The 19,826-nt window shown below is 43.7% G+C and overlaps 1 protein-coding gene across 3 annotated transcripts in view; it reads right to left on the bottom strand.

The window, feature by feature from the left end:
• Window positions 1–1,940: 1,940 nt before the first annotated feature.
• The window catches only part of nalcn (sodium leak channel, non-selective), a 65,481-nt gene continuing 47,595 nt past the window's right edge, over window positions 1,941–19,826 (bottom strand). For 2 of the 3 annotated variants that reach the window (XM_041950383.1, XM_041950384.1), the window contains 29 exons: window positions 17,186–17,322; window positions 16,260–16,401; window positions 15,989–16,062; window positions 14,657–14,758; window positions 14,479–14,548; window positions 13,850–13,941; window positions 13,580–13,702; window positions 13,349–13,405; window positions 12,709–12,829; window positions 12,493–12,624; window positions 11,977–12,144; window positions 11,048–11,152; window positions 10,369–10,475; window positions 10,148–10,268; window positions 9,947–10,045; window positions 9,748–9,841; window positions 8,061–8,167; window positions 7,880–7,954; window positions 7,651–7,770; window positions 7,495–7,563; window positions 7,216–7,364; window positions 6,989–7,082; window positions 6,425–6,557; window positions 5,167–5,282; window positions 4,310–4,467; window positions 3,588–3,738; window positions 3,288–3,437; window positions 3,018–3,160; window positions 1,941–2,783 (listed from right to left, as the gene is read on the bottom strand). In XM_041950383.1, coding sequence (XP_041806317.1) covers window positions 2,603–2,783; window positions 3,018–3,160; window positions 3,288–3,437; window positions 3,588–3,738; window positions 4,310–4,467; window positions 5,167–5,282; window positions 6,425–6,557; window positions 6,989–7,082; window positions 7,216–7,364; window positions 7,495–7,563; window positions 7,651–7,770; window positions 7,880–7,954; window positions 8,061–8,167; window positions 9,748–9,841; window positions 9,947–10,045; window positions 10,148–10,268; window positions 10,369–10,475; window positions 11,048–11,152; window positions 11,977–12,144; window positions 12,493–12,624; window positions 12,709–12,829; window positions 13,349–13,405; window positions 13,580–13,702; window positions 13,850–13,941; window positions 14,479–14,548; window positions 14,657–14,758; window positions 15,989–16,062; window positions 16,260–16,401; window positions 17,186–17,322 — 3,390 coding nt within the window. In that variant the 3' untranslated portion in view covers window positions 1,941–2,602. The remainder of the gene's footprint in view (window positions 2,784–3,017; window positions 3,161–3,287; window positions 3,438–3,587; window positions 3,739–4,309; window positions 4,468–5,166; window positions 5,283–6,424; window positions 6,558–6,988; window positions 7,083–7,215; window positions 7,365–7,494; window positions 7,564–7,650; window positions 7,771–7,879; window positions 7,955–8,060; window positions 8,168–9,747; window positions 9,842–9,946; window positions 10,046–10,147; window positions 10,269–10,368; window positions 10,476–11,047; window positions 11,153–11,976; window positions 12,145–12,492; window positions 12,625–12,708; window positions 12,830–13,348; window positions 13,406–13,579; window positions 13,703–13,849; window positions 13,942–14,478; window positions 14,549–14,656; window positions 14,759–15,988; window positions 16,063–16,259; window positions 16,402–17,185; window positions 17,323–19,826) is intronic. The other variant, XM_041950382.1, reaches the window with a different exon arrangement.

Raw genomic sequence — 19,826 nt, 5'->3', positions numbered from 1 at the left:
GCTAAGTGGAGCTTAAGAGGCGATGGTCGAGGAGAAGAAAGAGCGAGAAAAGAGAAATTAAAGACAGTTGATTGGCAAGAGGGCCGGTGTCACACTGTTTCCCTACAGGACCGTATGTCGGGGGGGAGCACTCAGTCATCGAGAGACTGGAATGTGTGAGTAAGTCATGATTTCTATAGAGCAAGTGGGCGTCCCACAGGCAGCTGATTCTCTGCACTCCCTCTGCTTCCCCTCGCATTCATTATCCAGCCAGCCCCATACACACTCCATCAACTGTGAAACGCACTGGGCTCTTGAATGGACAAATGAAGACCCTGTCTCCTTTAATGCCCCAATTCTGTGTCTAACAAGGAGAATGCTTAAGCTGCAGCCGGTGGTTGAGTGCATTAGTCAATTAGCTCAAATACGAGCCGGAGCGATTGTCTGATGATTTAACTGGAAAGGAGTACACCAGAATACAAAGAGTAAAATGAGATGCTAATACACACACCCCTCTGTTTATGTGTTTGTTTTCCATGAGTGTGTGTGTGTTCTCACAGTGGCCGTCTACACCGGACAAACTGCATTTCATTCTGTGGACTTATGCTGACCCGGATGGCCGGTTGGAAACCGAGCTCATCTAGATCCAGAGCAAGCTGCACATGTCATCACCGGGCATCGCTGTGAAGCGGAGAGCCAGGACAAGCAATGAGTCGATACAGAGGGTATTTTAAGGAGAGGAAAAACCTTCACCGCAGCCTCAGAGCTGAGTGAATCCCCCATTGGCCAACTGGTTGCATTTCACACACAGAGAAAAACGTAAACGCGTGAGGCTCAACAGCTGATCAGGTAAGCTCAGCATGCGTCCAGGAGAGGGCAGTGTTACCCAGGGAAGGGGTGGGGACTGCACTGAATGTTTGATCTGAGCAGATGTATGCGAGGGGAATCATTAAACAGCATCTGTCCACTCAATTACCCCCTTCGTTAGTCTAATCCCACGTTTTTTGTTTTTTTTTTGTTCACTCATAGAGGGATAATTAAATTCCTCATAAATTGAATTGAATCACTGTGTAAAGCAAGACATGATGAAAGGGGGCAACAGGCGTTCTAAAGGAATACTGGAAAGGCTAAAACAACAATAAAGACTCTGGACTTTTGTTTGAGGAGGGGCACTGTAGACTGTAATCAGCATAAAAAAATGTGGGGAGCTGGAGAATTGCCAAAGATTTTTGTTTTATTGTGAAGCCAATTAAAATTCCCAAAGGAGAGCAGTCTGAACCATGTGTTTTAGGCAATTTTCAGTCTCTCTTGAACTGGAATTTAGACCATTTCTATGACAGTGGATCAGTTCATACTGGGTAGACGCTGTCTTCAGATATTATATGTATTTTGTCTTCATCTTTCATGAATAGGTCTTCAGTTATTTGACTACAGATGCCATCTGTACGTTTAGGTGTGAAGCTTCCTGGTCCAGTTTTGTGTTAGATTCAGCCAGTGAAAAACCTCTTCAGGTTAGAGAAAGGCAGGGACTTTGTTCACTGTGATAAGCTTGGCATCAACAGTTAATCAGGAGAATGAACTGGCACCGTTTTCAGCCTCATCACAACTCCTTTTTCAGATTGCTGAATGGACTTTTCAGCGGTTTGTCCAACAGTTTCCTCAGTAACATTACATCCTTCTGCTTATCTGGAAAATTCAAAATCACCAAATTTGGAGATATGTGGGTTTCATTGGACAGTAAGGATATCGTACTTCATGATGAATATCTTAATATAAAGAATTATACGTATTAATGTATTTGGGCAAAATGCTGACATTAAGGTTACATTCCCTCGTTGGATAAAAGCTGAAAGTATGCAGTGTAATGTAAAGGAAATGACATCTGACAATTCTGCTCATAGATGCCTAAGCAGTGCAGGCCTTTATTAGAATAATTAAATACTTGATAAATCTACGGATTTATAATAATTTACAAAATATTTCATGTTTGAAGTCTACACAAATACATAAGATAGATCTGACCTTTAATTACATTCACAGTCATAAATCTAAAAGTTGCTTTAATCTGCTTGTTCCAGCAACGCGAACAAGAGGCCTGATGTAAGTATAAAGTGACGATACGAAAAATCGACATTTATATGATTCTTACACAGAAACATGGACTAAAACAGACGAACAGAGAGAAGCATTGACGAGGAAGGACATCACAAATTATTATAGCTGCTTCAACACAACTGGCATGAAACAGCGGAACAGTAGAAAACATGTACAGCAGCAGCTTCTAGGTTCATTTCCTTTCCTGTCGCAGTCTGACTTAACACCATATGTGCCTGCATAGAAAAACTCAGTCATCATAATGAGTGGAAATCACAGAGGAAAAGGATTAGCTATCCCAGAAATATGAAATCGTCAAAATAGCGGCTCAACGAGAGTCTCGTCGATAACCTGCACGCACAGCCTATAATACTTTCTGAACAGTCCTCAACCTGGATAGAAAAGACTAGAAAAAAGCATTGTTTCCATTGATCAGGGGACAGCAAGAGGAAATGAAACGACTCGAGGTCAGCCAGCAAGCTTCCCAGCTCATCTGTAAAAAACGGCAGGATGCGCTGCGGCTCATCCGCTAAATGTCGATGAGGTCGTCGCCGCTCTCGTCGCTCTCCACAGTCAGCTGACGGGTCCACCACTTCTTCACCTCGGACCCCGAAGAAGCCTCGTCGTTGACGGGGTTCATCTTCACTATGGACTTGACGCTTGTGCGACCTGACACGACACGTGGATGGAACAGAGAATTCACAGCCTGACTCTCGTCCTGTCTGCCTGCATTTCTTTGTCATTCATTTTCACAGTTCCACGGAAAAAAGGCCTCTTGACAGGCCATGACTGTACATAAGAGTTTTAACTGGCTTTTCTGAGACATATAAATCACTTCTTCTAGAATGCAAAGTCACATACAGCCCTGGTTTTCTATGGCAGAGAGTCACACTTGGGAAAACTTTAAAAATCACTTTACTCTGCAGAGCCGTCCTACTTGCAACAGAAAGTATACAGCGGCGTACGCACCTGGAGGCAGCTGCCACTGTCCCAGCTTCCTCTGTGGTCTCCCCAGGTCTGAAGAGTCCTGCCTGTAGCCTCCTCTGTCTGACAACGTGGGGCTCAGAAGCTGCTGGAGACCACTCAGCTAAACAAAGAGGACGTAACATTTTTTCACCAGTGCGAGCGCACACCTGCAGATTGTATAATGCGCCTGCTACACACCAAGCTGTGAGCAAGTGTGAGTGTGTGTTGGTATGGACGCCGGGCTTTACCTCAGGCTGCGAGGGGTTGTCTGGGTTGTTAGTATTGTGGTCTTCACTTGGCACAGTGGTCTCGATGCTGGGGGGGTTGAGGAAGCGGCTCAGCTCCTGCTGCTGGCTCTCTCTCAGGCTGTGGATGATGCTACACGACTGCTGCTGCTTCTGCAAGTGCACACGGACACACGCAGTCAGCGTGAGGTGCTGTAGTCTGTGCAGACGTTCTGCACGCGTGTGGGAAAAAAAAAAACGCAAGCCTGGGAGTGAGTGTGTTTTCTCAAGGCATGCTTGTGTGTTTTCTGGTGGGAGACTAACCGCCCGGATGCGTTTGAGGCACTTCTTGAGCCACATGCGTATGGTCTGCTTGGCAACCTCTTCTTCAATGGTGTACTCCAACTGTTCCCTGGCCAACAGCTCCTCCAGCTGGAGAGACTTTCTAATGTCCACTGAGCGATATGACAGCATGCTGTATGATTACACACACACACACACAGACACACACACATATAATAACAAACCCCACACAAAGAGACATACAGCAAACAAAGGCACATTGTGAGAGGAATTTAAATCTGCTTCCCTAAAATAACAGATTATCAGGGCACAATGCCCAGAAGCAGCACCAAACCATCAAGACCTAACTGGAGTTTAAAGACCTCTAAACCCTGCAATGATGGGATGTAGTATCACTAACTCTACACTTCCATGAACCCCAATTACTTGAGTCAAAGTAGTGAAGACATCCAGTCACAATTTGTTTTTAGAAGCTGCTATTTTATTACACACAATTTGTTATGCCCTGTGCATAATATAGAGCTGCTCCTGAGCAGGGTTTTAATCGGACAGAAAGGGAAAATATCTCTGTTGCAGCTCCACTTGGAGATTTGCTCTGGTCTAAAACAGGTGTGTATTTACATTCAAAACATTTTTCCGTAGAAAAGAAAGCGTAAGGCAGGAAAGGCAGGTACGAGTGTGCAGCTCGGTAGCGATGTTGCAATGTGTTAGCCTAAGTGGTGCATGTGGCGCTCCGCGGTCACCTGAGCACATCATGGAAGGTCACGTCCCCTCCACTGTGCAGCCGCTCCATCTCATAGCACATGTGTTTAAACAGCAACTTGTCTTTGTCCAGGTCCACCTCCAGCCTGCCTCGGAGCAGACGAAGCAGGAACTTCACCCTGGAAGTCGGGATCACGCCCTGGGGGAACAGTCGTAGGTTATTGAAAAGGTGGCGAGTGCTGAGGCTTCGACCTGAATTTGAAATTGGAATTTCTTCAATCAATTTTAAACACAAGCTAGAATTGAATCCTTTCTACTCTGCTTGCATGATGCCTCATTCTTTTTAAGCATAATGCTGCTGACACGTCTCAAATTTAGATACTCCCTTAAAACCCCTGGGACGACTTGAAAGAATCATCTTGAGTTATATCAACAGGCTTTCTTTTCAGGCAGAGTACAAACCCTGTTTTGATTTTCTGGGGTGGTTGAGTGGGAGTGGGGAGAAGAGAAGAACCACAGTTACAGCTGGTGACTAGCAAAGGAGAACAGAGTCGGAGTGGGACCATATACATTTATATAAGGCTGCTGCTTAGATACACAGAACATATTGTTCTGCATGTTTTATCTGTACATGGCTGCATAAATAATTGAAAAGAAAAGCCTACACTACATCTGGATGACATCATTGATAAATGGAGGGGGGTCTCCATTTTTAATCCAGCCGCCACTGTTTTAATTACTTTTATTCCTATTACTCAACTTCACTCCCTTCAGCCTGTCTCATTAAGTCTCATCCTGCTTTTATCTTCTCTATATTATCCTTTGCTCACAGCCATATGATCGTCATCCTCTCCCCTCTGCTGTGTGCCCATCCTCGCTCTTATTGCTTATCTCTCACCTCCCGTTTGTCATCCACCATGTTCCAGATGATTTGGAAGTGCCTCAGGTCATTATAGCTCAGCAGCTGGTCCTCCTCGGTGGAGTAGAACAGAGAGAAGTTCTCCACGATGATGGCTGCGGCAACAGCAACGGAAATCAATACTCACAGATGCAAATTTTGCATAACAGCAATATCCGTTTTCATTTTAAGATGCATCAGTTATCATTTGTATAACAACTGGTTGTTCTACTGCCCTTCAGAGCTCCAAACATCTATCTATTTTATGAGGCCATAAGTTAACAGCCCAGGCCTGGGGAGCCTGGATGACTCATGTCACAGTAATGGGTTGATGGAAACCCAGACTGTTGGAATAATGAGTCTCATGACACCAGTTCAAGCAAGAATATGATCCCCTATGAGCTCCCACTCGATTCTCTAGTTTAGTTTTATTCATACAACGATCTGCATACATTTCTTCTTTTGAATATGTGTTTTTCAGGTAGTTTTTTTTGTTTTCATAGTGTTATTTGCAAAAGGTCAGTGGTTGCTCTCACATTGTAATAAGTATAGTATCTGTGGCTTATGGCTCACCATCTGTGTCTTTCCAAATGAGAATACAACCCATACAGAGGTGAATGCTACAGTCCACAAAACCAGAGAATACACTCTAGATTATATTAAAAAGGATGCAGGTAGTTGGTTTGGTTCCTGTCAAAGACCCAGACGCTCATTTTGATTCTACTCCTCTCCTATTTTCTGCCACGTCATTCTGCCTCTTTCCCTCTACTTGTATGGCAGCCTCTGACATGATTAAGAAATACTAATTTCTGCATGAAAGGATTTGATCATTGCGCAGATAATAAGCTGTAATAAACTCGACTCGTGTCTCCAGAGGAACTCTTTGCTGTCCCTTTGGAGAGATGACAAAACTACACACAAGTGTGCTTTATGGGTTCTGCAGTCTTGCGGAACATGAGGCAGAAAATGAAATAGAGCCCTTGCTGTTGCCAAAGCACAAGCTTGTCATCCTTTTGAATAGCTTTTATGCATGCACACACTTGTGTTTGTCACTTAGGATGTTGCATTGACTCCAAATTATTCCCTGGAAAGCTACCGTTACCTTAATCCTTAAGTCTTAATCCTAAAATGTTATGGGTTGCTTCAAGGGAACTTGCTTTTTGTCCTCAAATTGAAAATGAGTTCCCATAATGGGAATGTGTGAGCAGGATTTGTTCCCTACAACGCCATTGATACAAGCACACCTACACACACTGACCTACGAGTAGGTTGAGCATGATGTAGGCTATGATGACATAGAAAGAGCAGAAGTAGATCAGCGCTCCAGCGTAGTTTCCACAGTCAGTCTCCCAGTAACGATGCTTGTCTGGTGTGCAGAACGGGGCCTGCACCTGGGGACAGAAAAAGACAAACAGAATTTGCATATAGGGCACTAAAATGCTATCCGAAATGGTACGTTGAAGGGTTGGTTCAACTAAGCCAGAAAAAACAACAACAACAACATATTTGTATTTACATAGTGATATCCTGCAATGCAGATAACCATGTCAGCAGTTTTCATTTCCTTGCTAGAAAGCAGTTCCAGTGAAAACCGCTGACAATGAGGTCTGTGAAGTATCCAACAACTGGAAGTAACTGGAGTAACTGTGAATTTTGCTGTGAGCATCACAAACAAATATCCATTCGCCTCCATTGTATTGAGGTGGCAGCAGAAAATTGAGGTGAAGTGACCCTTTCAACACAAACACCACCACAACACATATAATAGTTTGTCTGTTCTTTTGTCTGCAAGGAAGAGTGTTAGACCTGCGGCCCGTCTTACCATGCAGTCATGCATGATTTTATTCCAATCCTCCCCTGTGACGATACGGAAGAGAACGGTGATAGCCTTGCCCGCTGTGGAGAAGTTGGCGTGCCTGCAATTAGGGGAGACGGACAGAATCAACTCTATAAAGACGTGCTTTACTGTATCTACTGCACAAAGCCAGCAGTGATCATCAGTCGGAACAAGCAGCAGAATGAAGCCTGGTCAATAAACAGAATCCTTACCGGTTGATGTTCTCTCCGTATTTGACCGTTCCAAAGAGAACGACGCCGGCAAACGCGTAGCAGAGGAGAAGGAGGAACATGCCCACGATGATGAAGAAGCTCTTGTACATGCTGACTACCACAGTCAACAGCAGCATCTTCAGAGTCACCTTTATTCATCACATACACACACGCGCGCGCGCACACACATTCAGAGGCATATTTTGTTGTCACAATGCACATTCTTTTCCTTTGGCGACACTAAGGTGAGTATGCTCTTGTACAAAACAATATACTCACATGCTTCCCACATATTGTAAAGAACCTGAAGACGATCACACATGTGCCCATCATATAGGTATATGCATTCTAGAGGGGAAAATGATACAGTTGCATGTGAAAGATAGAAACATGATTCAGAAAACGTTCCCTTGACGTGATGTTAATTTGTCTAACCAGCAGGGAAAAGTGCAGCACGATCCAGATGACACCCAGTGATGTGACCAGCAGGTCATAGCGATTCCGCCTGCTCTGCCAGTAACCCGCCGGAGACATGGCTATCAGCTTCATGGTCACCTGGGCAACAACACCAACACGTAACACCAAACAGACGTCTATACACAGAGGACGCAATCAAAGTAAAACCTTGAAACTGATGCATGAGCATACGGGATCACGGGCTCACCTCCAGGACAAATATAAAGGTGAAGACTACTGACATGGTGGCGAGAGGAAACGTTACTTGATCATCCACGTCCCACTGGAGAAGAGCAGATTCATACGCATGAAAATATGTCAGCACATATTATAAAATTTAATACATGCTTAACTGAAATGAAATAATGCATAGTAATATGAGGCTTCACCTTGACTGAGAGCAGCACTGACTGTGCCAACACCAGCACAGCAATGCCCCGTTTGAAGAAGGGATGTTGAGTAATGTCGTACATCTTGGCCCGGAAACCCCCGTTTTCTGTCAGACAGAGAAAAGACCAGAGAATTATTGATACCTGCAGAGCTGGAGCAAAATGTCTCTGTGGAAGTTGTTTATTTCAACATTTTCATAGCGCCAGAGTGCTTCCCTCCGACCAAGTCAGAGATCAAATCCAATTTGTCTGAACCAGCTGCTGCGGTGGTCTTCAGAAGTTACCTTATGCTTAAATCTGGGGCAGCGTCCCTTACTGTCCTGCAGATGGCGCTCATGGACTGCTTGGGTGTTCTTATAGGTCTGATAACTGTGCTGCAGGTCTTACACACACATTCATCTATGTGGACTCGTTTGTGTCGAGACAAAGTAAAAACATGACACTCTCAGTGCAAATGTGCCTGAGATTTTTGTGAATTTTGCATATTGCATAGTGCAATTCACTGGTTTCAAAACTGACTCAGTATGTCAGTGTCTCCTGTAACATAAATTGAACTTATTTAAAACTGGATAAGAGGAGCTGATGTGATTACTGAAGCCCACCCTAAGCCCCTATCGAATGATACAATATTCTGTTTGCTACTGTAAAGCTGCAAAAATGTCTTTACCACATTCTCATGCACTTGCATTTCAAGTTCATACTTGTTTCCTGCTCGGCTTTGTAGCTTTGAATTCGAAGACTTTATCTTTGTCGCAACGGATCCTTATTAGGAGAGACCCTTGTTGTAAATCTTTATCACATCTGTCCCTCGTGTCCACTTAAATGCAGGGCGGTTTAATGAACATGGAATAGAAATGTAACAACAGTACATCCAGTGGCAGGCTCTGTGATTGCATATGACCACAGAGGCAATTTTTGCAAGTACTTTAAGTAGGAGTGTGTGAGTAAAGGCCAGCTCAGTGCTGTAATGATCTGCCAGTAGTGAGTGAGTGGCGCCAGTGCCGAGGGCCTTTGGACGTGGATCAAAGTCAGGTTGAGACTGCTGGTGTCAGCGGCACTGCTGACTAAAACTGAAGCCATTGATTTTCTGTTAGTTCTCAGCCTCAAATGTAGTAACAGGCGATTTCCCACACTGTCTCCGAGGCATTTCAACTATTCTCACGACTCTCATCGCAGGAGGAAGAGCAACAGTGTAAATGTGCTGTATTCCCATGCCGAAATGTGATCGATGGCAATATAGAGTTTGTGTTTAAAATTCAAGTAAACTCAACAGTCATCCAGTTACTGTTTGTCCATAAATGTGAATTCAAAGCTGGTAGTTTACTTCAACAGAAGTGTGAGAATTTGATCAATGGGGTAACTAAATTTCCTGTAGAAGTCTGTGACAGGCGTGATTCAGTGTCTGAGCCATTCGCGTTATCCGTCCTCCTGTTCAGCTTTTTCATTACTGCTGTGGCTCATCACTTGGGTGTCATGATGAATCCCTCCAGGCATCAATCCTCAATGAAAAACAAGGAATATTAAATATGGATTAATCATGCAGGTGCTACTTAACAATGCACCAGCGCACACCGCATGATCAATCAGGGAATGGGGCAGAGACGTGACTTTCATAAAGTTGTGCTTGATACTCTGTTACTGAAATATGTGGTGCACGTGTCTGGGTTTTATTTTCATGTGTGAGCACCTGGGCGAGGGGGCAGGTGGAGAGGTTGGGCTATTTTCAGTCGACTCTTCAGATCCTCCCATCTCCTCTGGTCGACTGTTAGGAGAGCAGTGCCCTGATGGGGGGAAATACGACACATTTAAATGCCACATATAAGGTGCACATACGTAAAAAGGCCCTGAACATTATCTTAAAACATTGCTATTCGTGCAACTCTTACCTTGTTCTCGTTGAAGTTTGCAATGACGACGCCCACAAACAGAGTGAGTCCAATCATGCATCCCAGAAAAACAAAGACATGGATGTAGATGCCATGGATCTGCAGGCACAGACATATTTCAACTGTTACAGTGTTCTTTGAATGCAGGAGTCAGCAGTGAAAAAAGGGAAAGGTAAGGTAAGGTAAGGTGAGGTTCAGTACCGGTCCAACACGGTGAATAATGACATCTCGGACCTCCACCCAGCCTTTGAGTGACAGCACCTCAAACAGAGCCAGCATGGCATTTCCCACATTGTCAAAGTTAAAATTACGAGGGTTGGCCCTGAGGAAGCATAGAATGGATTACATCAATCTCTGGCTGTAGGAAAACAAACACAAAACAGTCTTAAATCAAGCAGTAATAGAAAAACAAGCAGCCATACCAGACTCTTGGTACCCAGAAGCCAGGTTTCTTCTCTCCAGGCTTCAGTTTCAGGTTGAGGTTTTTGGAAACGCTGACATTTATCCGGAATATACCATGACAATCCTCCTAAAACAGCACAGTTTGCGGCAAAACATGAAGAATGAAGCAACCATTAGAACAGAGGGTCAAACAGAAAAACGGTGGTAGTGAAGTGGCTTATTATGTATGTTGTATGTTTGATAAAAGTAAAAAGAACATGAGAATATGCGGAAATACTACGAATACGAATAGTCTTCGTTTTTGCATAATGCATAAGTGATCTAATTGCAACGTTGATATGCAATGTGTTAATGGGTGCTATTAATGAATAATACTCAGTGCATTCCAGTTAACTTGGTGAGTACTTTGAGGCAATGATTATTCGGAACAATAGCTAAACTTAAAGATAAGACGCAAGTTGCAATGCAAGACCTATTTGAGCACTATAATGTGAAAGCTTCTCTAAATGGTTTTCAATAATTAATGATTATATAGACATGAGATGAAAGAAGTATAATGACTGTTGTAAAAAAAGTAGGATAAAGGGAAGCATTGGATTATTGATTTGACTGGGGAAACCCCTTGTACTTGTGCTTCTCTGCAGGGAGCGTGGAATGGAAGGGGGTGGTTTAGTGAGGAGATTATGTTTCTTGCTGTACCCGTTTAAGGATGTGGGGGTCGTTGCACTTGGCGAGCTTTCCAGCAAACAGTTGAACCCCAAAGCTCGCGAACACCAGCATTAGTGTGAGGAGCAGAATGGAAACCTGCAGGAGAATCAATCATGAGTTTAAGGCGGGCAGTTCAACATAATCCAAGCCTGTGAGATTAGAGAGCAACAAAGGCTGAGGGTGTCAGACAGCTGTGGATGTAGAGACCTCAGATGGGAAAATCCAAGTCAGACTCAGAGAGAATCAGTAACCATTGCAAGCTTGTGATAATATAATAAAATCCTTGGTTGGCATAACAAAAGGTAAGCAAAGCCCTGAAATGGCCAAGAATGTAATAACAACAAAGGCACAATCCAATAAAGACGAATAAGATGCATTTGTGTACAAATCCTGGTTGTATATTTGCATGTTTTAGGCCACATACTATAAATCATGAATACTTTACTGGCAACCTTTTTTCCAAAGCACATTTTTTTTACACATCTTAAAGCTTTTTTGAGACTATTTTTCAAACAGCGCTGCATTCAAGACCTATCATCACAAGCAAATGAAGTTTAATGTTATAATGCACTGAAGCAAAATGGAAACAAATAACTACCTGCCAGATAAGGAAAACACAGGTCATGCTTTATTTTATCATCACTTAGGTTTCTCTTAATTAAGTGGTCACAAGTTGGCTTAAGAGTGAGAGGAGAGAGAGCTACTGTATTTTTACGCACATTTACATACATGTGCTTGTAGTTCACAAACACAAAGTGTATTTTCAAAATCAATACAAATAATGTAATAATAGTAATGTAATGTAATGAGCATTTCCTCCTCAATGTCTGATGTAAAAGCAATAGAAGCTGGTAGATTTAGAAAATAGTTAGAATACTGTATCACACATAAGTGGCATTTGTACACAGTTAACCACAAACCAGGAAAATCTCCTTGAATCCTTTGAGAACCTCCCGCACCACCTTCCTCATCTGGGGTACCAGCTTGAAGATCCTGAGCGGACGCAGGCAGCGCAGCATCATCAGCAGCTGAGCCCCAGACTCAGGAGGGACGTCAGGAGGCAGCCAGCACAGGAAGATCAGACTCACCTACAGGAGAGAGGAGAGCCACGGCGGGGCAGTGATGGATGGTTAGGGGGAAGGAAGGCATCCTGCAACGTGTTCACATCACAGACTCACACAAACAACCCGAGATGACCAATGAACAAAGACTAAACCAGCATATACATGCAAATGAGATGCACATGAGAAATTGAGTTATTTCAGAAGGCTAGCAAAATGTAAAAATGATGATCACCAAATGACAGTGGCTACTATTTAAATAGCACAAATGACACGTGATTGGTCTATCCTCAAGGAGTTTTTCTAGTATGATTCGTCCATTATGATAAAACACTTCCAACACTCGTATGTTTAAATGAAGCTGAGATTTCTCACAAGATAGATGAAGATGTCCATGACTCCTCCAAAGTCTCTGATGACAGCTGTGGGGGTGAAGAACAGACCATCGGCCATGATCTTCAGGTTGAGCTCGATGCTCATAAAGATCACGAACACGTACTCCCCAATCTGAAACAGAGGGTACGGGCGTTAATAGCACCTGTCCAGCCACGCGTCCGCTCGCTTGCTCATCGATCCATCTGCTTTTAATACCTGCAGCGTGGGGACGTGCATGACCCTGGTGAAGGGTGATTCAAACATCATGGAGATGCAGGAGCAGATGGTTACTACAATCATAACCCAGTCCAAATAGGTGACGAGACCCAGAAGATCGCTGCAGGGACACACATATTAACATAGTTATAAATGTACAGTTTTTAGAATATGCAGAGAAATTGGCCGTTAAGTAGTTCAAGAAAGCTATTTTTCTTGCAAACCAGCAAATACTCAGAGATAATTCAAGAGAAAGAGAGGGGGGCAGACAAAGAGAGAGGGGGCATTATGTGAGGAGAGGTATCAGACAGTGTGTGTGTGTGTGCGCGCACATGTGTAAGCAGACCAATCTGTTCTACAGCAGGTAGTCAGTAGAAATCCCCCGGCACCAACAGTATCTGATACAAAGGAGTGCCTCTCACTTTAATAATCAGACTCTGTGCTCGGCTGAATTACAATCAGGTTGCATAATGGGTGAAATCTATTTCACAGCTCTTCACTTCACCATTTTCATCCCTTGCCACAGTTTTCGGGAAGCACAACAGGCAGGCAATTAAGCTAGAGAATTAATAAATATTCCACTGTTGTAGGACAAAGAGATCAATAGCGGGTGAGGGAATCAATAATTCATCACACTTACTACAGCTGGTGGTATTTGGTGTTCTTCACAGCTCCTGTTATGGGGTCCGTTTTGGATCTAGATGTGAATTCATACAAAGAAAATAAATTGTCAAAATTTTGAAAAAAGCTAAATAAAACTGTCTTGTGAGCCAAACTCACACCAGGACATCCACCCGTGACTGTTCAGAGCCACGAGAAGCTGCCCAGAGAAACACATTTGGATCACATTCAGATAAAACACTGATCTTACGCATTGAAGCGAGCACGAACGATCATCCTGCAAAAGTTCCTGAAGCGGTGCTCCCGCCCCACAATGAAGAGCGGCTTATCGAAGTACGGATGATTTTCTCTTAATTCCTCCTCCTGGACTTTTCTGCTCAGCCAAACGAGCACAGAGATGGGACAAACACCGGTTACTATATATGCATCGGCGGCAAAGCCAGGACTGAATGTCACAACATAAAATGGTTTGTGAGAAACCTACTTTACTAGCGGATATTGGGTGAACGTGTGTGAATACCTTTTCATCTCTGCTTGTTCTTTCTTCTCTTGGATCATCTTGATCTCACTGTCCTCTCTCTGTGCATTACGATAGCGTACTGTACTGGAATGCTGGGGAAAGAGAAGTGAGCATGAAGTTATAAAAGACACATTTCAAAGTTCCAGTGTGGAGGATTTAGTGGCATCTAGTGGTGAGGTTGCAGATTGCAGCCAACTGAATACCCCTTGCCTCACCCTCTTGTCCCATGTGTGTAGGAGATACTACAGTGACCACAAAAATCCTGTAAAATGTGAAAGGCGCTCTCTTGAGCTATTATTTGGTGTATCCGTTCTAGGCTACTGTAGAAACATGGCGGTGCAACATGGCGGACTACGTGGAAGAGGACCCACTCCCTCTGTAGACATTAAGAGCTCATTCTAAGGTAATGAAAACACAAGAATTCTTATTTTTGGGTGATTATACACGAATTAAAACGTAATTATGAATTACATTTCTGCAAGTAGATCCCCCTAAATCCTGCACACTGCACCTTTAAGGAATACTGGTGGAATGCATACATAAAGAACCAGCTAACAGCTGTTCTGACAACATACAACCTTACAGTTCAATCTGTTTGTCAGGATTTGTGTGTGTGTGCGTGTCCTCACATCCTGGGTGAGTGTCTCCAGGGACTTCCCACGGCTGATTCTCTGACTAGTGGAGCCATGTCTCAGTGATCTGCAGAAGCAAAGAGCATACAGGTATAACACAGTACTGTGCAGGTACCTACCATTGCACGTATTTCCATTTCTGGATGTGTGTGTGTATGTGTGTGCGCTGTCAGACCTGCGCTCTTGCCGTATGTGATGCTGGACACTGAGTATGGAGCGTTCTTTGGCTGGCTGGCCTTCAAAGGATCCACTTAGCATACGCTGTCTGGTACAAGCCCTGGGAAACACAAACACGAAGATGTTTTGTTCTCGCCTCATGATCAAAAGGAAGACAATTAAAAGAAATAACGGTGTGTGAGGGCAACAGCTGGCAATCACAACACAGCTGGATCTGGTGAACGAGCTATATGTGTCATTCTGGGTCCATAAGAGTGGCAATCCAGACTGGCATTTTAAAGCAGGCTCCAATCATTCCATTAGTCAGAGTGTGTGTGTGTGTGTGTGTGTGTGTGTGTGTGTGTGTGTGTGTGTGTGTGTGTGTGTGTGTGCCGACTCTGGGCATCCCTGTCTGTTCTGGCAAACAACAGAGTCATGTCCCAGAACAGAGCTAATGACACTGTGGGCACCAGCAGTGTGTGTACTTTAATCATTTACGGAGACTCGGAGTGATTACTTGTTTATTGGCAGTAAGCATGCATGAGTGCCTGCGTATGCTGTGTGTATGTTTGCCTATGTTGGTGCGACTGTGAGCCTAATTGTGTGTTTGTGTGGAAGATGGCAGGCCAGACAGAACGTGTTATGACTACTGATATGCCGTCTATCTTTCAGACTGACTGAATAAGGGAGGATGGGGTGGGGGGGGTGGGGGAGCCAGATTGGACACGGTGCCGGAGAGCTAATCTACACTTAGTGCCAGCTCTGCCATGCTGAACAGCAAATTATCCATTTACTTCACCGCGACAGTAAATGAGTCTGAAGAGGGTCTGTGTGTGTGTGTGTGTGTGTGTGTGTGAGACAGAGAGCGAGAAGGATTAACAATACCAGAGTGCTGTTGCTGCACAGCTACATCTAATATGCACACACATTATTACTTTCACCCACACAAAGGCTGGCATGTATTTCTGGATGACGCATACTGAGCACATCTAGCTGGGGTCTCCAGTGATGGTGTCAATCCAATATCTTACAATTTCCCAATTAAAAACAAAAGAACAGAAACAACCGACAGTGAAACGTGGGGAGCTGCTTAAAATTGCAGGTCAAAGGACGTTTACATATGTGGGGTAGAACTGGGCTGGATTTGGTTGATAAGTGAAGCTATTTAAGACATCTTGGGGACAGCTGTTGTTTCAGCAGCATTTCCGTGAACCTAACTACACACTGAAATACAGTTAGTAAAATGTTGCTAAAACAATGATTAAATTCAACCAAATTTCACTCAGTAGATGTCTTTTGACCTGCAAATCAGCAAAACCATGCTTCCTGGGGAGGTGGAGGTGTGTCTTACCGCAGGATTTTATTGATAGTAGTTTCTTTTTCCAGGAGGTTGCGAGCTCGGATGCTAAATATTGACCTGCGAAGCTGAGAGAGCCCGTAGTGGAAGTCCATTAAGTGGCAGTTAGATTTAGTGCACAATCCAAAAACACGCTACACACAAAACTGTAAACATTAGGAACAACTTGCTGCTGCTACTGTAGTTCTTATTGCTGTGGTTTATCTCCTGCATATATAGCCATTAAAATGGAGTTGTGAGACAAAGAGAGCGACTGAGTAAGTACCTTTTGGTCGATATACTTGTTGTCTTCAATGGCTGAGCGTTTGGAGTGGTCACAGGAGGAGGATGAAGCGGAGGGGAGACGTCGGAACAAACAACTGGTGTCCTGCTGCTGACGATCAATGAACTGCTTCATAAAACTCTCCCTAGAGGACACAACAAACGGCACGCACACGCAGACCTGATGAATTTATAATGCACGGTTTCCCGCTGAAGAAATCCATGTGCTTAAAGATAGAAGAGATGAGCTGTATTGTAATGCCAGATCATCTTGGTGCATATTCAGCTGCAAAATATGTCAGTGGAATCTCTTGCTGCAGCAGCCTGGCAGATGGGTGGCAGAGGGGGATTTCTGGGGGAGCGAGGGACCCAGCTGTGCTCTCATCAGCAACTAAATGATAAAACTGATTATGAGGTCCACTGTGTTGGATACAGTTTCATTCTGGCTAAAAAGTGCTCTCCTGCTAAACACTGCACAAGATACAAAAGGACTTGTTGCAGAATATTACTGGTTAAACTAGGAGCAAGTCTGAAATGTTTTTTTTCTACGGTTCTTTCCTCAAACCATGGCAGAAACGACTGGAAAATGATGGCAGCATTAAAAGATCTTTGATCTTCCAGGCTCATTGTGGGGCTGTTTCCACAATAAAGTGGAAAACGCTGCTCAATAAAACATTGTTTTTGTGCTGTTGATGTGGTCTGTTTGAGAATGGTGGATACTGTTGTTCATTTTAGCGACCCACTTTTTATGCCAAACTCTAACTCTTGTGCTTGAAACATAAAATGGTTCACTTTGTATGTGCCAAAGAATGTTTTGAAGATCCTGTTTTATACTGCAACATGATTCTTACCAGCAAAACAGACATTCAGGTCAACATGAATATAAGCTGCATGACTTGACTGGGTGTGTGTCTGCCTGTGACCGTGTACCTGATCCTGGGCACGGTGAAATCGGATGGGAGCTTGGAGATCTTCACCATCTGAGGTCTGTTGGGGAACTTCTCAAATATCCTGAGTCGTAGCGGGAGCTTCTCTTTGGTGTCAGCGTTGGCTTCACTTTGCTTGAGCTAAAGGAGGGAGCCAGAGAACCAGTTCAGGCGCAGAAGAGCGAGACAAGATGCAATAAAAGGGGAAAGTCAGCCACGTGATGAGAACGAGGAAGAGAGGGATTAAAATAAGATGCAAAGGGAAAGAAGGAGACACTTGCTGTAGTTTGGGTGTGGGAAGTTTAGGGATTTTGATGTTACCCTTGGTATTTATGGAGAAAAAGCATGAGACTAAGCCTGGTATTGCAAGAGACTGTGAAATGCAGGGGTTTTATAAAGGACTTAAGAGTGCAGCTTTAGGTTTCTGCCTGATGATGGCAGCAACACACTTACCTACAACACACACATACAAACAGTATAGACAATCACATTTAGGATGAGATCCCACTTACTTTTAGAAAAGAATGGAGAAGGCAACAAAAGAAAAAGGAGAGATTACTTTGGAGTGGTTAATGGAGAAAAGAAAAGGCAGTGACAGTGAGAATAATGTGCATGTTCGCAGGCCTCTGCACTGTGGCGCTGGCTGGAGAAATAAAAAGATGACAAAGGGAATGAAACCAATTATTTCCATTTAATTACAAATGAGGGAGGCTGATTGAAATTCCCTTGCAGGTATTCTCTGTGTGGGTGCCTGGAGATAACCCCTGATGCACTGCAGATTGGGCCTGGAAGTGAACTCCTTTTGGAGCGATGGGGAATGGCAGCTTATCATTCTGAGCAGGAAACCGCTGTGAAATATATTGACGGGGCTTGTGAATGTTTCTCCGTCCGCCTGCAAACGTGTCTTCACGCAGCTCGCCCGTGTTGGTATTTTCTGTCTGCGCTTGTCTGACTGCGAGCGCCAGGATGACTGGAACAGCCCCTCGTATGTGAGGGATAACAGCCGGGGGAGGGAGGGACCTGACAAAGGAGGGAATGGAAATCTGTCTATTCATTTTCTTTCTCTAGGAGACTAAAATGTGGGAGCTTCTTTTTTACCCTGAGTGGGTGAGTGGCGTACTGTGAAGACGGAATTATGCACCAGCATTTGCTTGCATAGGCTTTCTGTCTATATTCTGACTCCCAAGATAGACACGGGAAGAAAGAGGCAGAGACAGAGGGAGGAAGAGCATGAGACTAAAGAAAGTAAAAAAGAGAAGCAAACCAAAAGGAAAAACAAGTATGAGACAAAACTTAAGGGATGAATACAAATAGACAAGTGGATTGTGGATCCAATATGACTTAAAGCAATAAACTGAAGACCATCTTACACTATATCTGCTTTAGCGGAATTGAATTGAAGCTAAAAATGAGTTGAGCAAAATAGCTTGTTTCCAGCGCTGCAGTTCTGTGGGTGAAACTTGTAGAAAGTGCTGCAGTCATCTCAAATACTACCTGTGCATTTGGTTGCTGAATTCCCGACAAGCAAAAAACACACAAACAAAAATTCACAAACAAGCATGCACACACACAGAGCAGAATTAATATGGACCATACTGTTCCCAGAGGTCCTAATCAATTGGGCCAACTCAGCGAGATGTGCATTTTAGCCACGGCTCGACACCCTTATCTGCAGCAGTATCCCATTACAGCAAAACTTTCTGCGCCATGTATTGTGCTTTGTTTCTCTCCGTGCTTCATATCCCTTTCTCCGCTGCTCAAAAGAATCAGTTCTTCTCCATCTCCATCCACATCTCTTTAGAGAAGACTGTCACAGTCGCAAAATCTTAGCTTCAACTCCAGATTCTGTTCAATGCATCCTTCCCCCACTGATCTCTCATTCTTCCTTCCCCTCTATTTTCCCAAAAGAGGGAAAAAAAAGTGGCAAGGAGAGGAACAGACATTCAAGATGAATTGCTTTTAAAATCTTTTCTCAGAAATAGACCGGTGCAACGTGAGTGATGCACACTTATTCAAGTACTTCGGTTTAGCTCTTTATTTATGTATATGCTGCATCTGGGGACCCACCTACTGTGGAAACAAAAAAGCAGAGGATTGACTGAATTTAATTTCAATTCACCCCGGGAAAACAAATTGGAATCCACTTGGCCGTGGACCATTTGGATTCTTCTCTTTGGGGAACTCCTCTGACACCTCATAGCAAATAACGTCCAGGAGGACGATGCAGGAAGAGGTGTTTGTCAGCTACAGTGCCAAACATATAGTTTCCTTAATTATTGAGATGGTTTAAGGCTGCTCAGTTTACAAGGTGAGGAGGTGCACTCGTAAGTTGCCATGGATCACTATTAACTGTATGTGATAACACATTGGGCCTTTTGTCTGGTCAATACGTGGGATCAATAGGCCACACATGGACACACAATAGCTCAAGAAGAGAGCACTTACCACCAAAATCTATTCTCTACCAATTATTGGTTTACGTGCTACTGTATTATAGAAGAGGAACTGCTTTCCTCTGCATCCAAGTGCACACATGTATTTAAATGCACATGACATATCTTTTTCTGTCAGTGCAGTTTAGGTCCAGCAACAAACGACAGACAGACAAGGTTAGACAAGGTTAACGCTATCAGTTAGTCCAAGAA

Source organism: Chelmon rostratus, chromosome 13 (genome assembly GCF_017976325.1).
Source record: "Chelmon rostratus isolate fCheRos1 chromosome 13, fCheRos1.pri, whole genome shotgun sequence".
NCBI lineage: Eukaryota > Metazoa > Chordata > Actinopteri > Chaetodontiformes > Chaetodontidae > Chelmon > Chelmon rostratus.
Note: the sequence above shows the minus strand (reverse complement) of the source record. Positions and strands in the feature narration are given on the sequence as shown.